The following is a 17908-nucleotide window of genomic DNA, read 5'->3' as shown; positions in this document are numbered from 1 at the left end:
TTCAAGTGGTTTCAAAACTCGCAATTTGACCTCCTTAACGGGGCCATAGAGTTTGTAAAAATCAAGAAAACCTTGAAGTATATTAAAAAGCGTTTCTAATAATGTATACGTGCCACATGGAACTCTTTTATTCACTTGAACATGTTATGTCATGGGACTTGTCATTATGCATATTGGATGTCTTACCATCTTATGTGATATTTTTTTTTGCACGCAAATATATATAACTTGAAATATCAAATTGCATAGTCTATACTAACATTTCATGTAGACACACTATTCAAAGTAGTAACTCAGGGCATCATCCAGATCAAACACTAATTATTTTTTTCTAAATAGCAGTTACATGTTAGTTGTATCATTTCTTTTTACGACATATTTTCAAACAAGTTATAATAAGACAAAAGGTCTTGCGCGCACAAGGTGTACAATAAATTTATCGTACACTAAAGTAACTTTTACCTAATTTTTTGTAACTTTTACTATGTTTTGGTTAACTTTTATATTACGAAAAAAAATAGATGGATTAACATTTTAAAAGGTTAGATGATTATTTTTTATACATTATTAATGATTTTAAATAAATTTTTTTATTAAAATGAAAAAACAATTATCAATAAAAAATAGATAACTTTTACGTATATAAGAGTAACTTTTATGTACTTTAAGTTAATTTTTACTTTGGTGTACAATATTTATTGTACACCCCTTGTAAATAAGAACTTGTGAATAAGATCTTTTACAGTCCTATAAATTTGGTCTAATATTGAAGTGAAAACCTAACTCTAATTTATTTTATTTTTTTTAATTGCTTGCTTTCCACGATTCCACCTATATATGTGAAGTCTCTGGTCATCCTGGACTTTTTCTCCTCCTCCTCTTTTAATAATCTAACACAAACCCCAGAAATCCAACCATAATAAAAGTAGAGATCGATTATCAAAAATTCTCCATGATTCATTGATTCTCTCTCTTTCTCTCTCTTCCTATCTCTTCCACCTCACAAACTTCTGCGTAACACTGTAAGTAATTAATTAATTCCACGATAATTCCTCTTCTCTTCTTGTTCGCTCAATTTTGGCGCGAAAAAATCATGAAAAACGATGATGATGATGTTTCATTCTCCTTCATCTCAACAATTAGCGGAGCTAATGGCGGTGAAGAAATCGTATATGTTCCGCCGTTAAATTTTGCAATGGTTGATCACGGTATCTTCAGGTCTGGATTTCCAGACACTTCTAATTTGCAGTTTTTGCAAACCCTAGGACTCCGATCACTCATGTTAGTTCTTCTCTCCATCTTTTTTTTTTTTTTTTTCTCCTTAGATTTATTTTATCAAAAACAAATTGAGATTTTATTGGTGTGAATTTTGTAGCTGTTTGTGTCCAGAGCCATATCCGGAGGCGATCGCAGAGTTCTTGAAAGAAAATGGGATTCATCTCTTTCAATTCGGCATAGAGATGTGCAAGGTTTGATTTTAATTTTTGGATAATAAATTTTGTTCAATTTTTAATAATTTAATAAGCTTTGAAATTTTGAATTGGTCAAATTAGTCTTAATTATTTTGAATTGATCATGAAGTCAATGGGAATATGGAGTGAGTCGAGTGACATATATTGTATGCTTGGATACCTTTTTATTCGGATTGTAAAGTTTACAAAGACAAATTCTTATAAAAGATGGTCCACCTTAATCCATATTCGCCATACCTAGTGTAAATGAAACAAAAAACATACCTTGTTAAATGACTAAAGGTTGAATTCTAACTTGGTATGAGTATGACCAGAGCATTAGAAGACCTACCGAGTGAATTTACTTCCTAGAGATGCATGTGTTTATGCCAAGAATACATGTGTTTGTGCCAAGAATAGGGACGAAAACCGTGGGTGGAAAAGAGTCCACCAATCAACTAGTAGAATGACCTACTTAGAAACTAATAACTGGAAAGTGTTGAAGTAAATAACGATTAGAATGATTGCTTAGAACAATGTAGAATGATTGAGAGGTTAACAAGAGAGTTTGAATAGTGTGTAACTTATGTCTATTAGTTGCTGATGCCTCTTCCGTTTATATAATGACTAATTTGGTTAGCAATGATAAGATAGAATATATCCCTCGACTATAAGGTGTTTGTAGAGGAATGGACTCTAGGTCATGCATATCTTCTTTGACGTATTCTCCTTTGCTTTTAAGGCTCCGTTTGGTTTGGCAGATGACAATTAACTCATGCATGACGTTAGTACAGAAAAGCAGCATAACAGCATGCCAATTGGCATCCAAGTCTTTTCAATCTTGTGGTCATATGGAAAATGAGAAAGTTGGACTCCTAAATAGTTAGATACCTTGTTTAAATTCCATGAGTATGTGCTAGGAAATTTGTAGAGTCAATGTTTTGCATTCACTTCTAATTGAACTTGCTAAGGATAACAATAGGGTAACAAAACTCTGATTATATTAGCATTTTCCTTACAGACAAGTTCCTAACCCAAAATGAGACACCTTCCTTACAGGCAATGGGTTCTGTTCCGGTATGATTTGGGAACGGTTGGAGATGTCTTGCTGGTTGAGTGCTGCTGTTATCCTGATGATATCATGCGCAGATAACAAAGATGAACTAGCCTCGAGGGTGATTCGAGGATCCCCCTCCGATGCTAAAGTCAGATATGATGAGTGATAAGTATTTTGGTTTTTGTGGAAATGATAGTGTTTTGCGTACCTTTTGTCATAAATGAAGCCCATATATATAGGCGCGGGTCGGGCGTACGGACAAATGGGTCCTACCCGATTGATAGCGACCCGTTGACCTCTTGGTTTGGTCACGTGCCTCCTCCCTACCGGCTTGTAAGAGATGCTGGTAGGGAATAATATCTGCCGTTAAGGATTATTTGCCTTTATCCTTAACAGTTTGGCGATGCTACCAGCCAGCTGGTAGCATACCCGTACAACTAGCCCCCTCAGAGTGAGCATATCTGTCTTGACTGATGTGCTTGCTCTGAAAATAGTGCTCTCCCTACAACTAGCCCCCTCAGACTGCGCGCTTTCCGCGAAATGCTGGTGTGTTTATGCGTTAAGTGCTGATTAGCTTTCTCGTAGTGAATACCACCTGTAATTTCGCTGAAACTAAGCAGATAGGGTGTCCTGCTCCCTCTTACCGATATGCTCCTTTGGGGATGCTTGGACGCTGACTAGTCCCCTTGAGATTTTGGATGCTGACTAGCCCCCTTGAGATTTTGGATGTTGACTGGCCCCCTTGAGGTTTTGGATGCTGACTAGCCCCCTTGAGATTTTGGATGCTGACTGGCCCCCTTGAGGTTTTGGAATTTTTTAGGAAGTATTTTGAATTTGTACCGCTTAAATTTATTCCACGTGTGATGCATCTGCGTGCTATGCGACGCGTGTCGCTTTATCATTTTATTTCAATGGCTGAGATTTGCTCTGTCCTTTCAACTGCCTTTAACTGTCAAATCGCCCGTTTTCCTCGATTTTTGACTATTTAACTTTCTTTTCTTAAAACGTCAAAACACTTTCGCTCTTTTCTTCAAACTTTTCTCTCTCTTTCTCAAATCTTCTCCTTTGTTCCTGTGAGTTATTTTTTCGGCGCTGTTTCTGTTGCTGACTGTGGTGCTTGCGGAAGTGTTGTACCTCGGTTCTGGGCTGCTAAATTTCCGTTGTGCGAGAAGGTATAGTCTTTTTTGTTTTTGTTTCTTCCTTCGTATAGGTTTATATTTGGGTGTAATGTCGAGTGAGCGAGATAGTGATAATGTGTTGAGTGGGGCTGGGTATGACGATGCTGACCCTGCGTCTACCTCTGAGGATGTCAATTTTGAGGATGATGATAAACCGTCTGCCTCTGACTATTTTGAGCCGTCTTACGAGGATGCTGCAAAGGAATTACAGGCTCATATGCGCAAACAGGTACGAGCCGACATTCGTCATGATTTGAATTTAGTAGATAACTGCGAAACAATCCCGGCAGTGGATGCTCCCTCTATTGCCCTTGAGTACGAACTTCGATCATGGACGCAATTTATGGACCCTGCCGGTAAAGGATATGGTGACTATGGCACTAATTTTGGCAATGTTGTTGTGTCTTTTAACCAGGATGCCGTCAGGGGTGCCCATCTAGAGGACGTGGCTGGTGGGAGCCGTCAGATGGATGAAGGGGAGGTTAGCAGTCGTGCTAACGATGCTGCGGGGTCCGATAACTCCGCCGGTAGCGGTGGGGGAGAGGATGAGGATATAGGGGATTCAATTTTGGAGTCTGATGATGATATTGGCCAGTTGTGGGATGATGGTGAAGACGTGACCTCTCTATATGAGCAGGTTTTGAGAGAAGGGGATCTGGATGTGGAACCAGATTCCGATACGGAGGAGATGAGCTACAGGGTTGAGAGTCCTCCTCCTGCTGGTAGTGCCGTTTACAAAGCTAAAATAATCAAATCTTTCCGTGATAGGGCTATCAAAGACGACCATCCGCGCTGGGCCAAAGAGTATTTGAAACTGCCCAAAGGGTACCGTCTCGTGATTCCTGCTGAGGGGAGTGTGATTTTGGATTGTCCTCCTGATCATATCGGCGTGTATGCCCATCATCTAGATTTCGGCCTCCGATTTCCTCTTCATCCTTTTATAGAGAAGGTATTCCGGGGCTTGGAATGTATGTTTGGCGCAGGTAACGCCTCAGGTAGTGAGGAATGTTGTGGCTTTTACCTGGCTGCTATCTTTTAAACAATGGCCCCAAACCATTAACCTGTTTAGGCGGCTGATTTGGTTGAAAAAGTACAAGAAGAAGTCTGGATGGTGGTCTTTTTACACCAAGGCAAGTAAAATGACAGTCAACCCCAAGCTGTCTAGCTGTAAAGATTGGGAAAAGAAGTTCTACTGGCTGAGAGTGCCTTCTGATTTCCCCATTCGGACTCGCTTTCATCTCCCCCGTCCTCATATGAACCATTACCCCATTCGGGAGTTGGGTTTCAGGGAGAAAAGGGCCCATCAGTTTGTGTCATGTTTGCATGTTGACACCGGTTTGCAGAAGTCTGTGACCGTTCCTAAATACTGGTTGCCTCCTGCTAAGTATATTTTGGGAAATGGGCCGCTGTCTGCAGTTGGCTTGTGCCACACCCATACTCTTGGTATGGTCTTGGGGCTGATAGCTATATCCCCCTCTTATATTGTTTAAAGTATGCTTTTCTTGTTTTGTATGTAATGTTGTTTGTCTGTTTTTAAAAAAAAAATTTGCTTGTTTTTTCTTACCAGGCCTGCATACTCTCAACTTTGCTATTCTTGGCTTGGGTAAAGACGGTCGCCCTACTACCAACAACCCTCCCAATCCGAAGGGTGTGTTTTCTACTCTGTCGACCTACGCGACCCAAGCCAACAAAAAGCGTGGCTCGATTCGGGAGGAGGTTGTGAGTGAGTCTCCTGCTAAGAAGACAAAGAGGTTAAGCTCCATACCAGCTCCCAAACCGCTTTCCATCCGTGCACCTACTGGAGTTGTTTTCAAAACCATTCATACTGCTCCCGATAATCCTTCTCCAAAACCTGTCTTCAAAACCGTTCATACTGCTCCTGATATGGCCGGTGGTTTTAAAAGTTTGGATTGCGGTCGCGGTGCTGCCCTTACTGGCAGGCGTCCTCGTGATCGTAACCAACCCTTCACTCGGGTGAATCGGTCTCGAGTGGATGGTACTGCGCAGCCTGCCCCTGACAAGTCTCAGCAGAAGTCTCCTGAGAAGGGTTTTGAATCAGCTGCCGATGTGAACATCGCAGGCCAAGGGGGTGATGCTGTTGCGGATGTTGAGCCGATAGCCCAACCAGACTTGATGGTTGTGGATCTTATGACTCCAACCCGCCAGAACCAAGAGCAAGAGGTAAATGACACTGATGTTGCTGGTATGGGCCAGAAGACTCCTCCTCTCATGCCTCCTACTCTTCATACTTCTTCTGGGTATGTTCGCCCTAGCTAGAGTGCTGGTACCAGCTCTGGTCTGAACATGGGTGTCTTTGTCCGTCCTGGGGAGTGGATTGAGAAGACTCCGATTTGCCTATCCCCCAAGAAGATGAAGTACTTTGAGGTTCCTCCTGGTGAGCCTGATGAACCCTGGAACCCTAAAATCGATCTTCTTCGTGGTGAGTCGATACTCACCGACGACTGCAAAGGGGGTGGTTGTATGGGTTGGAGGGCTTTGAAGGATCTGGCTACTCCTCGCGACAATCCTGCTGCTGAGATTGACGCGCCGGCTGCCCAACATATGAATGATATGCTCAAGGTATGCAATCGGTGTTATTTTTATGGTATGCTTTTCGTATATATATATGGTATGCAATCGGTGCTGTTTTTAACGAACTGTCTTTTGTAGGCTTGCAACTCTGCAGTGGAGCTTGTGAAGCTGTACCTTTGCTACCAGGAGCAGAATGAGGCCCTGCAGAAGAGGCAAGCTGATTTGGACCAACAATTGGGTGATACCAAACGTGATCTGGATCAGAAATCCTCTGAGCTGGAGAGGTTGAAAAAGCGAAACAAAGAGCTGGAGAGTGTTGCGAGCCAGTTGACTGCAGAGGAGATTAAGAATAAAGAGTTGTCTGAGAAGCTGCAGGAGGCAGATGAAAATGCCAAGACTGCCTACAGAACCGGTGCTCGAGATGGTGCCTTGCGTTTCACCCGTAGTCAGACTTATAGCAAACGCATTACTGATAGTCACAACGGTGGCTGGTTTGCGGCTCATCGTTGTGGTGTGCATGGCATTGGTCTGACACAGGAGGATTGCCAGGATATTGAGTATGCATTCTTGGTGGAGCAGAAGCACAAGGAACCTACTGGTTGGGAGACACAGATCATTCCTGAAGAGATTATTCAAAATGCTGATCCTTTGACTCTCCCTCCCATTGAGCTGAAGGAAGAAGACTACCTGGATCCTGCCCTGCTGTCTTCCAGCACCAACCAGACGGATCATCAACAAGTTTGAAGGTGCGGGCAGTCATCACCGGTATCATCCTGTGGTTCATCTGGCGTTGCTGCTTTTAAAGATTAGGTTATTTTTTTTAAACGCACTTTTGGTATCAGCTGTTTGTGGCACTTTTTGCCCTGGGATATTTTATGCTTGTTTTTTGTAAACTTTACCTTGTGCCATTTTTAATCAGCTAACAAATGTCAGTTTTGGTGTTGGCTGTCGAATTTGCTTTATTCAGATGGTGTTGCTCTTATGTTTATGATATTGTGTTGTTTGCTTTATTTTTCCATTTTATGCTTGCCCTCATTTATGCAATTGTGCTGCTTGAATCTGGTACTTTACCCCGAGTCAGCAAGCTGATAGTAGCCTTGCTGACCTACTTTAAGGGTTTGATTCATGATATTTGACTATACATTACCCCGAGTCAGCAAGCTGATAGTAGCCTTGCTGACCTACTTTAAGGGTTTGGTTCGTATCACCCCGAGTCAGCAAGCTGATAGTAGCCTTGCTGACCTACTTTAAGGGTTTGAATCACGATTTTTGATTATACATTACCCCGAGTCAGCAAGCTGGTAGTAGCCTTGCTGACCTACTTTAAGGGTTTGATTCGTATCACCCCGAGTCAGCAAGCTGATAGTAGCCTTGCTGACCTACTTTAAGGGTTTGAATCACGATTTTTGATTATACATTACCCCGAGTCAGCAAGCTGATAGTAGCCTTGCTGACCTACTTTAAGGGTTTGATTCGTATCACCCCGAGTCAGCAAGCTGATAGTAGCCTTGCTGACCTACTTTAAGGGTTTGAATCACGATTTTTGATTATACATTACCCCGAGTCAGCAAGCTGATAGTAGCCTTGCTGACCTACTTTAAGGGTTTGATTCGTATCACCCCGAGTCAGCAAGCTGATAGTAGCCTTGCTGACCTACTTTAAGGGTTTGAATCACGATTTTTGATTATATATTACCCCGAGTCAGCAAGCTGATAGTAGCCTTGCTGACCTACTTTAAGGGTTTGATTCTTCTGCTTTGAATTCCTCGACTTTCTTTCATTTCATGGACCATAACAGGCCTGGCTCAATCGGCCTTTTTGGGTTAGTGACTACACATAAAACTTTCTAAGGACGCTGGCGTTCCATGAATTTTTTAGTGCTGTTCCACCCATATCCATCAGCCTAAAAGCTCCTGGTACGATTTCTTCCCATATCTGATAAGGCCCCTCCCAGTTTGGGGTTAACTTCCCTTGGACCTTTGCCTTGCCTGTAGCTGCAGTTCTGCGGAGCACCAGGTCTCCTACTTCAAGCTGTCTGTGTTTTACTCTTTTGTTGTAGGCATTACTTATGCGCTGCTTGTAAGCCGCCGACCTGATTTCTGCTCTGAGTCTGATTTCTGGTAGAAGATCCAGCTCCTGCTTTAACAGTTGATCGTTCTTGTTTTCTTCATAATGCTGGATCCTGAATGTAGGTAACCCTACTTCTGCTGGTATCACTGCTTCTGATCCGAAACATAGACGGAATGGGCTCTCTCCCGTTGCTTCCTTAACGGTGGTTCTATTTCCCCAAAGTATCTCTGGAACAATATCGGCCCAACCAGCCTTATAGTCGTCTAGCTTCTTTCTCATTGCTGCCAGTATCTGCTTGTTGGCAGCTTCTGCCTGTCCATTGCTTTGGGGATGAAAAACAGAAGAGTAGGCAAACTTGACTTTGTACGTACTCAAAAAACTTTGAACTGGCGAGCAATCAAACTGTACCCCATGGTCCATCACGATTGCCATCGGTAATCCGAACCTGGTGATTATATCTTTCCATATGAACTTTTTGACCTGATTTGCAGTTATCTTTGCCACCGGTTCTGCTTCTATCCATTTGGTGAAATAATCGACTGCCACTATCAGAAATTTTCTTCCACCGGATGCCGTTGTGAATGGTCCCAGAATGTCCATTCCCCACTGGGCGAACGGTATTGGATTTAGGATTGGCATGAGATCGTTTGCGGGACGATTGATGACTGCTGAAAAAACTTGACATTTTTCACATTTCTTGACGTACTCCTGTGCGTCTGTTAGCATTGTCGGCCAGTAGTATCCTTGCCTTTGGCATTTCAGTGCAAGGGTTTTTCCTCCCTGATGATTTCCACACACTCCTTCATGTATTTCTTCTATCAGTCGTGCCGATTCGTATGCTGATATGCATCGTAACAGAGGCAAGCTAAAACCCCGTTTGTAGAGTTGGCCTCTGATGATTACAAACCAGCATGAGTTTCTAATCAACCTTCTTGCTTCCGTTTTTTCTGCAGGCAGGGTTCCATCTCTCTTGTATGCCCACAAGGTGTCATACCATTCAGGTTGGCTCGTGATTACCATGACCTGATTTCCCAATACTTCAGTGCTCCTTCGATGCATGACTTCCATCATTACTGATTTTACCAGAGCACTTGAGCTGGCCAGTTTTGACAGGGAGTCTGCCAACATGTTCTCTGATCGGGGTACTAATTTTATTTCGAAGCTTTCCAACTGTGCCACTGACTGTTTAAGCTTTTCGGCGTATCGTTTCATGGATTCTTCCTTCGTTTCATATTCTCCTGAGAACTGGTTTGCTACCAGTTGTGAGTCGGTTGTAAACCTGAGCCTACGAGCACCAGCTGCCGTGCAGATCTGTATGCCAGCGATTGCGGCCTCGTATTCTGCCTCGTTGTTTGATGTCTGGAAAGAGAACTTAATAGCATACTCGAACTGGTCTCCTTCCGGTGAGGTAACTATTACCCCTGCTCCTGACCCTGATTTGGTGACCGAGCCGTCTACTGCTACTTCCCATATTCCTTCCTTTATTTCCTCCTCCTGGTATGATGCTTCGACTATGAAGTCAGACAGTGCTTGGGCCTTTATAGCCATTCTGGGCCGATATTCCATGTGAAACTCTGATAGTTCAATTGCCCATTTTAGGAGTCTACCTGATGTGTCCATTTTTTGCATTGCTTTTTCCAGTGGGTAGTTTGTGAGGACTTGGATCCCGTGTGCATCAAAGTAAGGTCTCAGCTTTCTGGCTGCAATCAATACTGCCAACCCCAATTTTTCTATCAAGGAGTACCTCGTTTCTGCTTCTTGCAGGATGTGGCTGACAAAGTACACCGGTATCTGTGTTTTATCTTTCTCTATGATCAGAACTGCTGCTACTGTGTGTTGAGAAGCAGATATGTATAGCTGCAGCGTGTCCCCTTCCTCTGGTCGAGCTATTGTGGGTAGGACTTGCAGGTGCCGTTTTACTGCCTCAAAGGCTGCTCTTTCTGTTTCTCCCCACTTGAATTTTTTGTTTTGTTTTAGCACGTTGAAAAGGGGCAACGCCCTATCTGCTGATTTGCTAATGAACCGAGTCAATGCGGCCATTCTTCCTGTTAACTTTTGCACGTCTTTTATGCAACCGGGTTCTGGTAGATTCATAATTGCATCTACCTTATCTGGATTGGCATCGATTCCCCTTTCGCTTACTAGGAAACCTAGGAACTTTCCTGATCGGACCCCGAATACACATTTCTTGGGGTTTAACTTCATCCTGAACCTCCTCAGAGTTTCGAAGGTTTCTCTCAAGTCGTCGATGTGGTCGCTGGCCAATCGGCTTTTAACTATTGAGTCATCCACATATACCTCTATGTTCCTCCCTTTCTGGGAAGCAAATACCCTATCCACCAACTTCTGGTAGGTTGCTCCCGCATTCTTCAGCCCAAATGGCATTGCCTTATAGCTGTATACCCCTGAATCTGTGATGAAGGCGGCCTTCTTTCTATCGGCTTTACACAAGCTGACTTGGTGATACCCTGAGAAGGCATCCAGGAAACTCAAAAGAGCGTGGCCACTTGTTGAATCTACCAGCCTATCGATTCGTGGCAATGGATAGCAGTCCTTGGGGCACGCCCCATTCAGATTTGTAAAGTCTACGCACATTCGCCAACTGCCATTTGACTTTTTTACCATGACTACGTTGGCCAACCATTCGGGGTAATCACAAACTTCTATGAACCCTGCTTCCAGCAGCTTTTCCACTTCTTCTTTTATTGCAGCATTTTTTTCACTGGAGAAATTTCTCTTCTTTTGCTTTACCGGCCTGACTGACTTGTCTACATTCAGACGGTGCACTATGATGTCTGGGCTGATACCGGGCATTTCATCTGCAGAGAAGGCAAAGACATCTGCATTTTCTCGTAACAGGCCGATGAGATTGACCTGCTGATCTGCCTCCATATCGGCACCTATTCGTACCGTTCTTTCTGGAACTCCTTCTACTAATTCAATTTCCCGAGTTTCTCCATCTGCAGCTGGCCTTGGGATGCAAACCGGCCTTTCATCAAAATTTTCCATGCTCAAATCGCCCCTCTTTCTTTTGGTTGGCATGTTTGCTTCTCGGGCAAGGTTGGTTTTCGGCACCATCCTTCCTGGTGCCTTTATCGCTGTCAGATAACACGATCTGGCAGTCTCCTGACTGCCATGTACCCTTTCTGTTCTTTCCAGATTTGAGAGATATATCATGGTCAAATGATATGTGGACACCACCGCCTGTGCGTCATGAATGAATGGTCGACCAATTATTACGTTATACGCTGCTGGTACTTTTATCACCAAAAAGTCGACCATTAAGTCCCTGGCTGATGATCCTCTACCTACTTGAACCGGTAGACGGATACTGCCTTCTGGATAGACGCTGGCTCCAGAGAAACCGATAACAGGATAGCTCACCCTTGTTAACTCTCCGTGATCTATGTTCAGCTGGGTGAAAGCTTCCCAGAATATGATGTTCGCAGAGCTGCCTCCATCAATCAGGCATCTCTTGACGGGGAAGTTTGCTATCTCGAGTTCCAATACCAGCGGGTCATCATGGGGATATATAATGCCGCGACAATCGTCCGAGGTGAACGTGATGACCGGTAGGGGGATTGGTTCCGGCCATTTCCTTGCGCTATGGTAGCTCACCAAATGCCTGTGCTCCTCTAGATTTCTTATTGCCCCGCTGACTGTACCTCCGTGCACGGGCCCTCCAGAGATCACCCAAACCGTGGGTCTCTTTCCCCTATCGGCCCCATCTTTGCCTGCTTCCGGTAATGACCGGATTTCTTGCCGGGATGGTGGTGCCTGTTCAATCCTACCAGTGGGCTGTGAATACCCTGGCTGAGTAGGTGTATATGGGGCATGACTATGCGAACTGCCCTGCCTGTTATTTCCTCCCTGGCCTTCCTGTCGAACCCTGTACTGGGATAGGTTATCCCCTTCTTACCAGCTCTTCGATGTTATCCTTGAGCTCTTTGCAATGCTCCGTGTAATGACCATGATCATTATGAAAAGCACAAAAGTTCTTATCGTTACCTGGGGCATCCATTGGTAACGGTTTTCTCCATGCTGCCGATTTATTTATTGCGTAGATCGTGGCTCTGGCGGTGTTCAGGGGAGTGTACATCTGGTAAGCCCCTACCGGCTGTTGTCTGTTCGGATATCCTCCTCTCTGCTGATGGCCCTCCTTTCTACCGTTATCTTTCCGGTAATTGTGTTGCTGTATGGGAACATGATCCTTCTTGGCCGATTGTACTGCCTGATTTCCCCCCATGGGTGATATTAGCATCAGCTCATCACTCCTGATATACTCATTTGCTTTTCTCAAGGCCTCCCCCAGCGAGGTAAATGACTTTCTTCCCAGGTACCTTTTGAACTCGCATTCCTGCATCCCTCTCAACAGAGCCAAGACGGCTATTTCTTGCTGTAAATCTGGTATTGTGATGGATTCGTTGTTAAAACGAGTAAGGTATTCTCTCAGTGGCTCCTTCGGCCTTTGTGAGATTGACATCAGCTCTCCAGATGTTTTCTTTCGTTCAACCTTGCTAATGAACCGCCTCACAAAGTCCTCTTGGATCTGCCGAAAACTGAATATTGATCCGGCCGGCAACTTCTTGTACCAATCGGCTGCCACCCCTGATAATGTGGTTTGGAACACTTTGCACCACATGGCATCTGAGTCAGAATACAGCATCATGTGTTGTTCGAAAGCGGTGGAGTGATTTTCGGGGTCTGTGGTTCCGTTGTATTTGCACGTCGGCATCTTTACTTTCTCCATAGGTTGCTCCAGTATACCCCTGCAGAGTGGGGAGTCTTTGGGGTGTATGGTTCGCCTCATCGGCTCCTGATGAGGTAGATATCCTTCATATCTATTCCAACCTGGCTGTGGAGACTGTACGATGTACTCTTCATGATACGGTGTCGATTCCCTACCAGCAGGAAACGACCCTTCTTGCTCTGACACCGACCCCCGGCGTCTAGTGGACCTTTCTCTGCGCCGAGAGTTATGCCTTTTCCTTCTACCCGGATTTTCACTCTGTACAAGTATTGGTTCAGGTTGTGCTGGCAGTACCACTTCATGCTCTAGGGTTTCGTAGAGGTTTCTAACCGGCATCACACCCGGGCGATTGCCGGTAACCACGATCTGATTTCCCTCCGTCCTCCTTGAGGACAGTTCAGTCATTGCTTTCATGACGGCCGACGCCGTCAGCAGCTGTTGTGGTGTGAACCTTTGGGACAACGCCGAGAGGTTGCTCTGAATCTGTGGGGGTGATGGGGAATCTTGTGCCCTTTCTTCCATGGACGTTTCGTCCTCTATGATCACGTCGTTCGGGTCTTCAAAACCTGGGGGGGCAATGCTTATCTGTGACTTGAGTGTTTTTGGGGGAGGATCGGTAAGTGGTGTGACTTGGCTGGTTGAGACAGGTAAGAGAGAAGGTTTGACTGCGGGTTGTGCTACTGATGTTGGTGTGATCACTGCTGATTGTGGGAGATTGTTGTTTTTTCTAGGTTTTTTGTTGTTGGTATCCATGATGGCTGATTTACTTGACAAGGTTGGGAGATCCCCTCCTTCTAGCGCCAATTGTTCCGGTATGATTTGGGAACGGTTGGAGATGTCTTGCTGGTTGGGTGCTGCTGTTATCCTGATGATATCCTGCGCAGATAACAAAGATGAACTAGCCTCGAGGGTGATTCGAGGATCCCCCTCCGATGCTAAAGTCAGATATGATGAGTGATAAGTATTTTGGTTTTTGTGGAAATGATAGTGTTTTGCGTACCTTTTGTCATAAATGAAGCCCATATATATAGGCGCGGGTCGGGCGTACGGACAAATGGGTCCTACCCGATTGATAGCGACCCGTTGACCTCTTGGTTTGGTCACGTGCCTCCTCCCTACCGGCTTGTAAGAGATGTTGGTAGGGAATAATATCTGCCGTTAAGGATTATTTGCCTTTATCCTTAACAGTTTGGCGATGCTACCAGCCAGCTGGTAGCATACCCGTACAGGTTCCTCAATGAAGATTTGTATGACATATATACCTTTACCTAAATAAAGCTTGTAGGTTACAAAATTGTGAGTGGAGTAGTGATTTTGAGAAAGTTTTTTGGGGTCCATGACTCCATTCATGGCCAAGCTTGCAGCTAAGTAGCATAAAATCTACCATTCTTTTGATATAGTTTTGTTTGAGTATTCTCCTAATTGAGCTGTTGAAATTTTCAAAGTTATTACAAATTGCTGAAAATGTGGAGGAATGAGAGTTTGGAAGCACCATCTCCATTGTATAAGTTACATCATCTTTGTTGCAGACTGCCACTAGAGAGTAGAGACCATTTCTGTCTCGAGCAACCTTGCATTGAATTATCAGGGACTCAAGGTTGTTTCCTTGTTGGTTTTATGATGTATAGAACTTGGTTGAAAAGTTTCGGCAGATGTAAAGAAAAGTAGAAAACTGATGGCATTTTCAGGATTTGAAGCTCTTTATGTTGTTGTTTAATCCTGGTATTAAATGCTATACGTGAGTCGGGTGTTCCTTGTTAGATTTGATATAACCAATATGCAATTCTTAATTGAGCATCAAAGTTTGAAGTGAAAATGTATATAGCACTTGAATGTTTGTCAACTTTATACAGGAACCTTTTGTGAATATTCCTGAAGAAAGGGTACGTGAAGCTCTAAAGGCTGCACTGGGTATGTTGAACATACATATTCAACTATAAATCATGATTTGCATATTACAAGTATGAAATCTTACATGTATTTTCTGACTTATATGCGACATAGATAAGAAAAATCAGCCGGTTCTTATACACTGCAAGCGTGGGAAGGTACGTACATTTATCAGTTTTTCCTATTTCCTGAACTTACATGAATGATACGGAGTACTTCGCTGCTGTTAACATTGTCCTGGACTTTGGACTTATCTATGTTATGTAAATATGTAATGTATTATGTAATTATGTATGCAGCACCGAACAGGGTGTCTTGTAGGATGCGTAAGGAAGCTGCAGAAATGGTGCCTGTCCTCAATCTTTGACGAATACCAGAGATTTGCTGGTGTCAAATCTAGGATTTCGGATCAGAGGTTTGTCGAGATGTTTGACATTTCAAACTTCAAAATGCAATTTTCATCTTCAAACTAAACATAACCTCCCATTCTTAACAATGGATAATGCATATATATACTAATCCCTCCGTATTTTAAAAAATAGACTGGTACGATTAAAATAAGATGAAGTGGTGGTAATGAGTAAATTATAGTAAAAAATGATGTGAGTAAGTGTAGGGACCACAAAAAAAAATGTTTATATAATTGGAAGTGGCGACCAAAACATGTCAAAAGGGAAAGTATATTTTTTTTTAAATATGGCAGTTTAAGGAACGTGTATCTCTTTTTAAAATACAGAAAATTCAAACTTGAGTACCAATTAAAGTAAATAAATTAATTCTGCATCCCATCACAGACTCTTTTTCTCTCTACCTTTCCTCCCAAGCAAAACCCCAAAAAAACTCTCAAAAACCTCATAAATCTTTAACAAAACTTTATTGAACATGTATGATGATGAAATATAAGGGTAAATACTGGCAAACATAAAACCAGATAAATTTATGTTGCAAAGCGGCTCCCTTAAAATCTATATTGCACAATTTAATTATACAAACAACCATGACTACTTAAATTAGTCACTGTGCCTTTCAGTATGTGCTAATTTCTATAATATGTTCAAAGTCAACTAAATAGATGGTTAAAATGAGTCATTGTAAAGTTGTATTTCCTCTTAATTTTCTACTCTTTCCCAAAGACTAAGTTTTGCAGATTAAAAAATCCAAAAACAAAAATAAGAAAAAAGAACCCTCAGCTAATCAATAGTGAAAGTTATCGATCATGGGTTTATCAGAATTAGCATGGTATAAAATTGCATCACTGGGATTTGGGAATTTATAAGATCGATAAAAATAACTAAATTTTGAAAGATCAATTCAATTTTTAAAAAAAAAAACTCAGATAAATATTGGATAAAGTTCAATTCCCCGATCTCCACAAAGGAAATCTCGTAATGAGCTGGGATTAATAAGCATTTATCATCATTGCTAATCTATTTATTTTCAATATAAAAAAAAAATTAATCAAAATAAAAGGAAAATGTTCCAGAACATGAGAAGGAAGAAGGATGAGTGTAGATTTTATTTTCAAAAATAGGAACGCATCAGCATCAGCAACATAGAAGTGTCCACAAGGAAAAGATTCAAGTTTTCCATTCGTGTCAAATTTCTGCAATGAATAAAACACCATCATTTGCGCTTTATCTTTCGTATTTTCTAAAATACAGCACAAATTACATTAATATTCAAAATAAAACAAAATAAATGTAGGCGAGTCAACAATCGAATCGTCAATTGAGAAAAAAAATGTACAAGATGACGACTGAAACGATAGCTCGTCTTTGTTTTTGCCTTCTCTTTCGATTGATTGAAGATAATTGTGAATTTATCTTCCCTCAATATAAATAAAAAGAGGCGTAAATTAACAAATCCCTCACACAAATGTTTGGACGAAGATTTTAAAGAATTAAAACAGTACCAGTACTACTACTAAGAAGGGAGATTAAAAAAAAAACGCAGATGTTGGCGCTGAGTATTGGATACAAGTTCAAAGCTTGATTTTATAGGAGGGCGGTTTGTTGGAGAAGCAGTCATATTCTAACCCTAGATTGAATTCCGTTATTTACTAATATACCCTCGTCATTTTTTATTTTCTTTTTAAATGACTAGTTGAACAACCGCGTGCGTATGTATTTTGAAAAAAATATACGGAGTATTACTTAGTATATTTCTTTTGAGTTAAATTTTTTGTTTCTTTTATGTTCCTTACTAGAGTTGGTTATAATTTATATTTTTTCAATATACGAAGTACTACTTATATTTCTTTTAAGTTAATTTTTTTTTATCTTTTAATGTTCCTTGGAGTTGGTTATGCTTTATTTTTTAAAATTTTTGTAATAATAAAACTTGTATTAGTTTTTGTACCTGATTGAAGTTGATTTTTTTTATAAGGTTTAGATTTATTATATTTAATCAATGTATATAAAAATTCTTTAATCTATTATCAAAATCTTGTTTGGTACATTTATACTCATTTCATCCCTTTTATTCTTTACATATACATATTCTCTTTTTGATGTCCCAATTTAATCTTTAAATTTAAATATTTCCTTTATTATCAAATAATTGACCATAATATTTTGTTAAAAATTGTGTCAAGTGATTATTTTAATCAATTAAATTTATTGGGGAATTTAATCGCTCACACTTTCCATTGGAACATTAAATCTCTCACAATTTCTCAATGTCGGATTTTAGATAAAAGTGATAAAAATATAAATAAACGTAATTTGTATTGTTCAAATAAAAAAAATAGAAGAAATTTCAATCCACATTAATTAGTCGTTAAATCGTGTGCATGATACCTAACGTAAAGAACAAAACGGGAAGGAAGGAGTACTACATGTATATACTTAGCGTTCAATTATCCATAGGTTTTCCAAGGGTGCATCATTTTTACAAGAATTATACATAATTTATCTATTCCCTTTGTTCTGGTTTTATTAGTCCCTCATGGAATATTAAACAAACCACTAAAAGGACACATT

The 17908-nt window shown here is 41.6% G+C and overlaps 2 protein-coding genes, 2 non-coding genes and 1 pseudogene across 6 annotated transcripts; 2 read left to right on the top strand and 3 right to left on the bottom strand.

Moving 5' to 3' along the window:
- The first annotated feature begins 709 nt into the window (after nt 1–709).
- Nucleotides 710–17297, top strand: LOC110777272 (tyrosine-protein phosphatase DSP1). 3 transcript variants are annotated; one of them, XM_021981876.2, is made up of 5 exons: nt 710–1281; nt 1376–1469; nt 14891–14948; nt 15042–15085; nt 15227–17297. In XM_021981876.2, exons 1-5 carry the CDS (start codon nt 1094–1096, stop codon nt 15398–15400), a joined length of 558 nt encoding a protein of 185 aa, XP_021837568.2. In that variant the 5' UTR covers nt 710–1093; the 3' UTR covers nt 15401–17297. The 3 variants fall into 3 exon arrangements, with proteins under 3 accessions (XP_021837568.2, XP_056686498.1, XP_056686497.1); XM_056830520.1 differs by lacking the exons at nt 14891–14948; nt 15042–15085; nt 15227–17297 and adding exons at nt 2511–3915; nt 4102–4737 and having other exon boundaries at nt 1238–1281; XM_056830519.1 differs by lacking the exons at nt 14891–14948; nt 15042–15085; nt 15227–17297 and adding an exon at nt 2511–4737 and having other exon boundaries at nt 1238–1281.
- LOC110780052 (uncharacterized) lies at nt 5977–14951 on the top strand. The gene is made up of 2 exons (XM_056830521.1): nt 5977–6266; nt 6357–14951. Exons 1-2 carry the CDS (start codon nt 5991–5993, stop codon nt 6960–6962), a joined length of 882 nt encoding a protein of 293 aa, XP_056686499.1. The 5' UTR covers nt 5977–5990; the 3' UTR covers nt 6963–14951.
- Nucleotides 16107–16190, bottom strand: LOC130464737 (small nucleolar RNA snoR53Y). The gene has a single exon (XR_008925089.1). It is a non-coding gene; the product is annotated as a small nucleolar RNA snoR53Y (small nucleolar RNA).
- LOC130464732 (uncharacterized) lies at nt 16252–16357 on the bottom strand (annotated as a pseudogene).
- LOC130464735 (small nucleolar RNA snoR111) lies at nt 16626–16764 on the bottom strand. Its single transcript, XR_008925087.1, has one exon. It is a non-coding gene; the product is annotated as a small nucleolar RNA snoR111 (small nucleolar RNA).
- Nucleotides 17298–17908: the final 611 nt, after the last annotated feature.

Source organism: Spinacia oleracea, chromosome 6 (assembly GCF_020520425.1).
Source record: "Spinacia oleracea cultivar Varoflay chromosome 6, BTI_SOV_V1, whole genome shotgun sequence".
NCBI lineage: Eukaryota > Viridiplantae > Streptophyta > Magnoliopsida > Caryophyllales > Amaranthaceae > Spinacia > Spinacia oleracea.
The sequence above is the reverse complement of the archived record's forward strand: the minus strand, read 5'-3'. Positions and strand labels throughout refer to the sequence as shown.

Bases quoted from the DNA above. Each gene is read 5' to 3' on its own strand.
- LOC110777272 (XM_056830519.1), top strand. From the start codon at position 3,736: ATGTCGAGTGAGCGAGATAGTGATAATGTGTTGAGTGGGGCTGGGTAT.
- LOC110780052 (XM_056830521.1), top strand. From the start codon at position 5,991: ATGGGTGTCTTTGTCCGTCCTGGGGAGTGGATTGAGAAGACTCCGATT. The intron at 6,267-6,356 runs GTATGCAATCGG...TGTCTTTTGTAG, and splicing joins ATATGAATGATATGCTCAAG to GCTTGCAACTCTGCAGTGGA.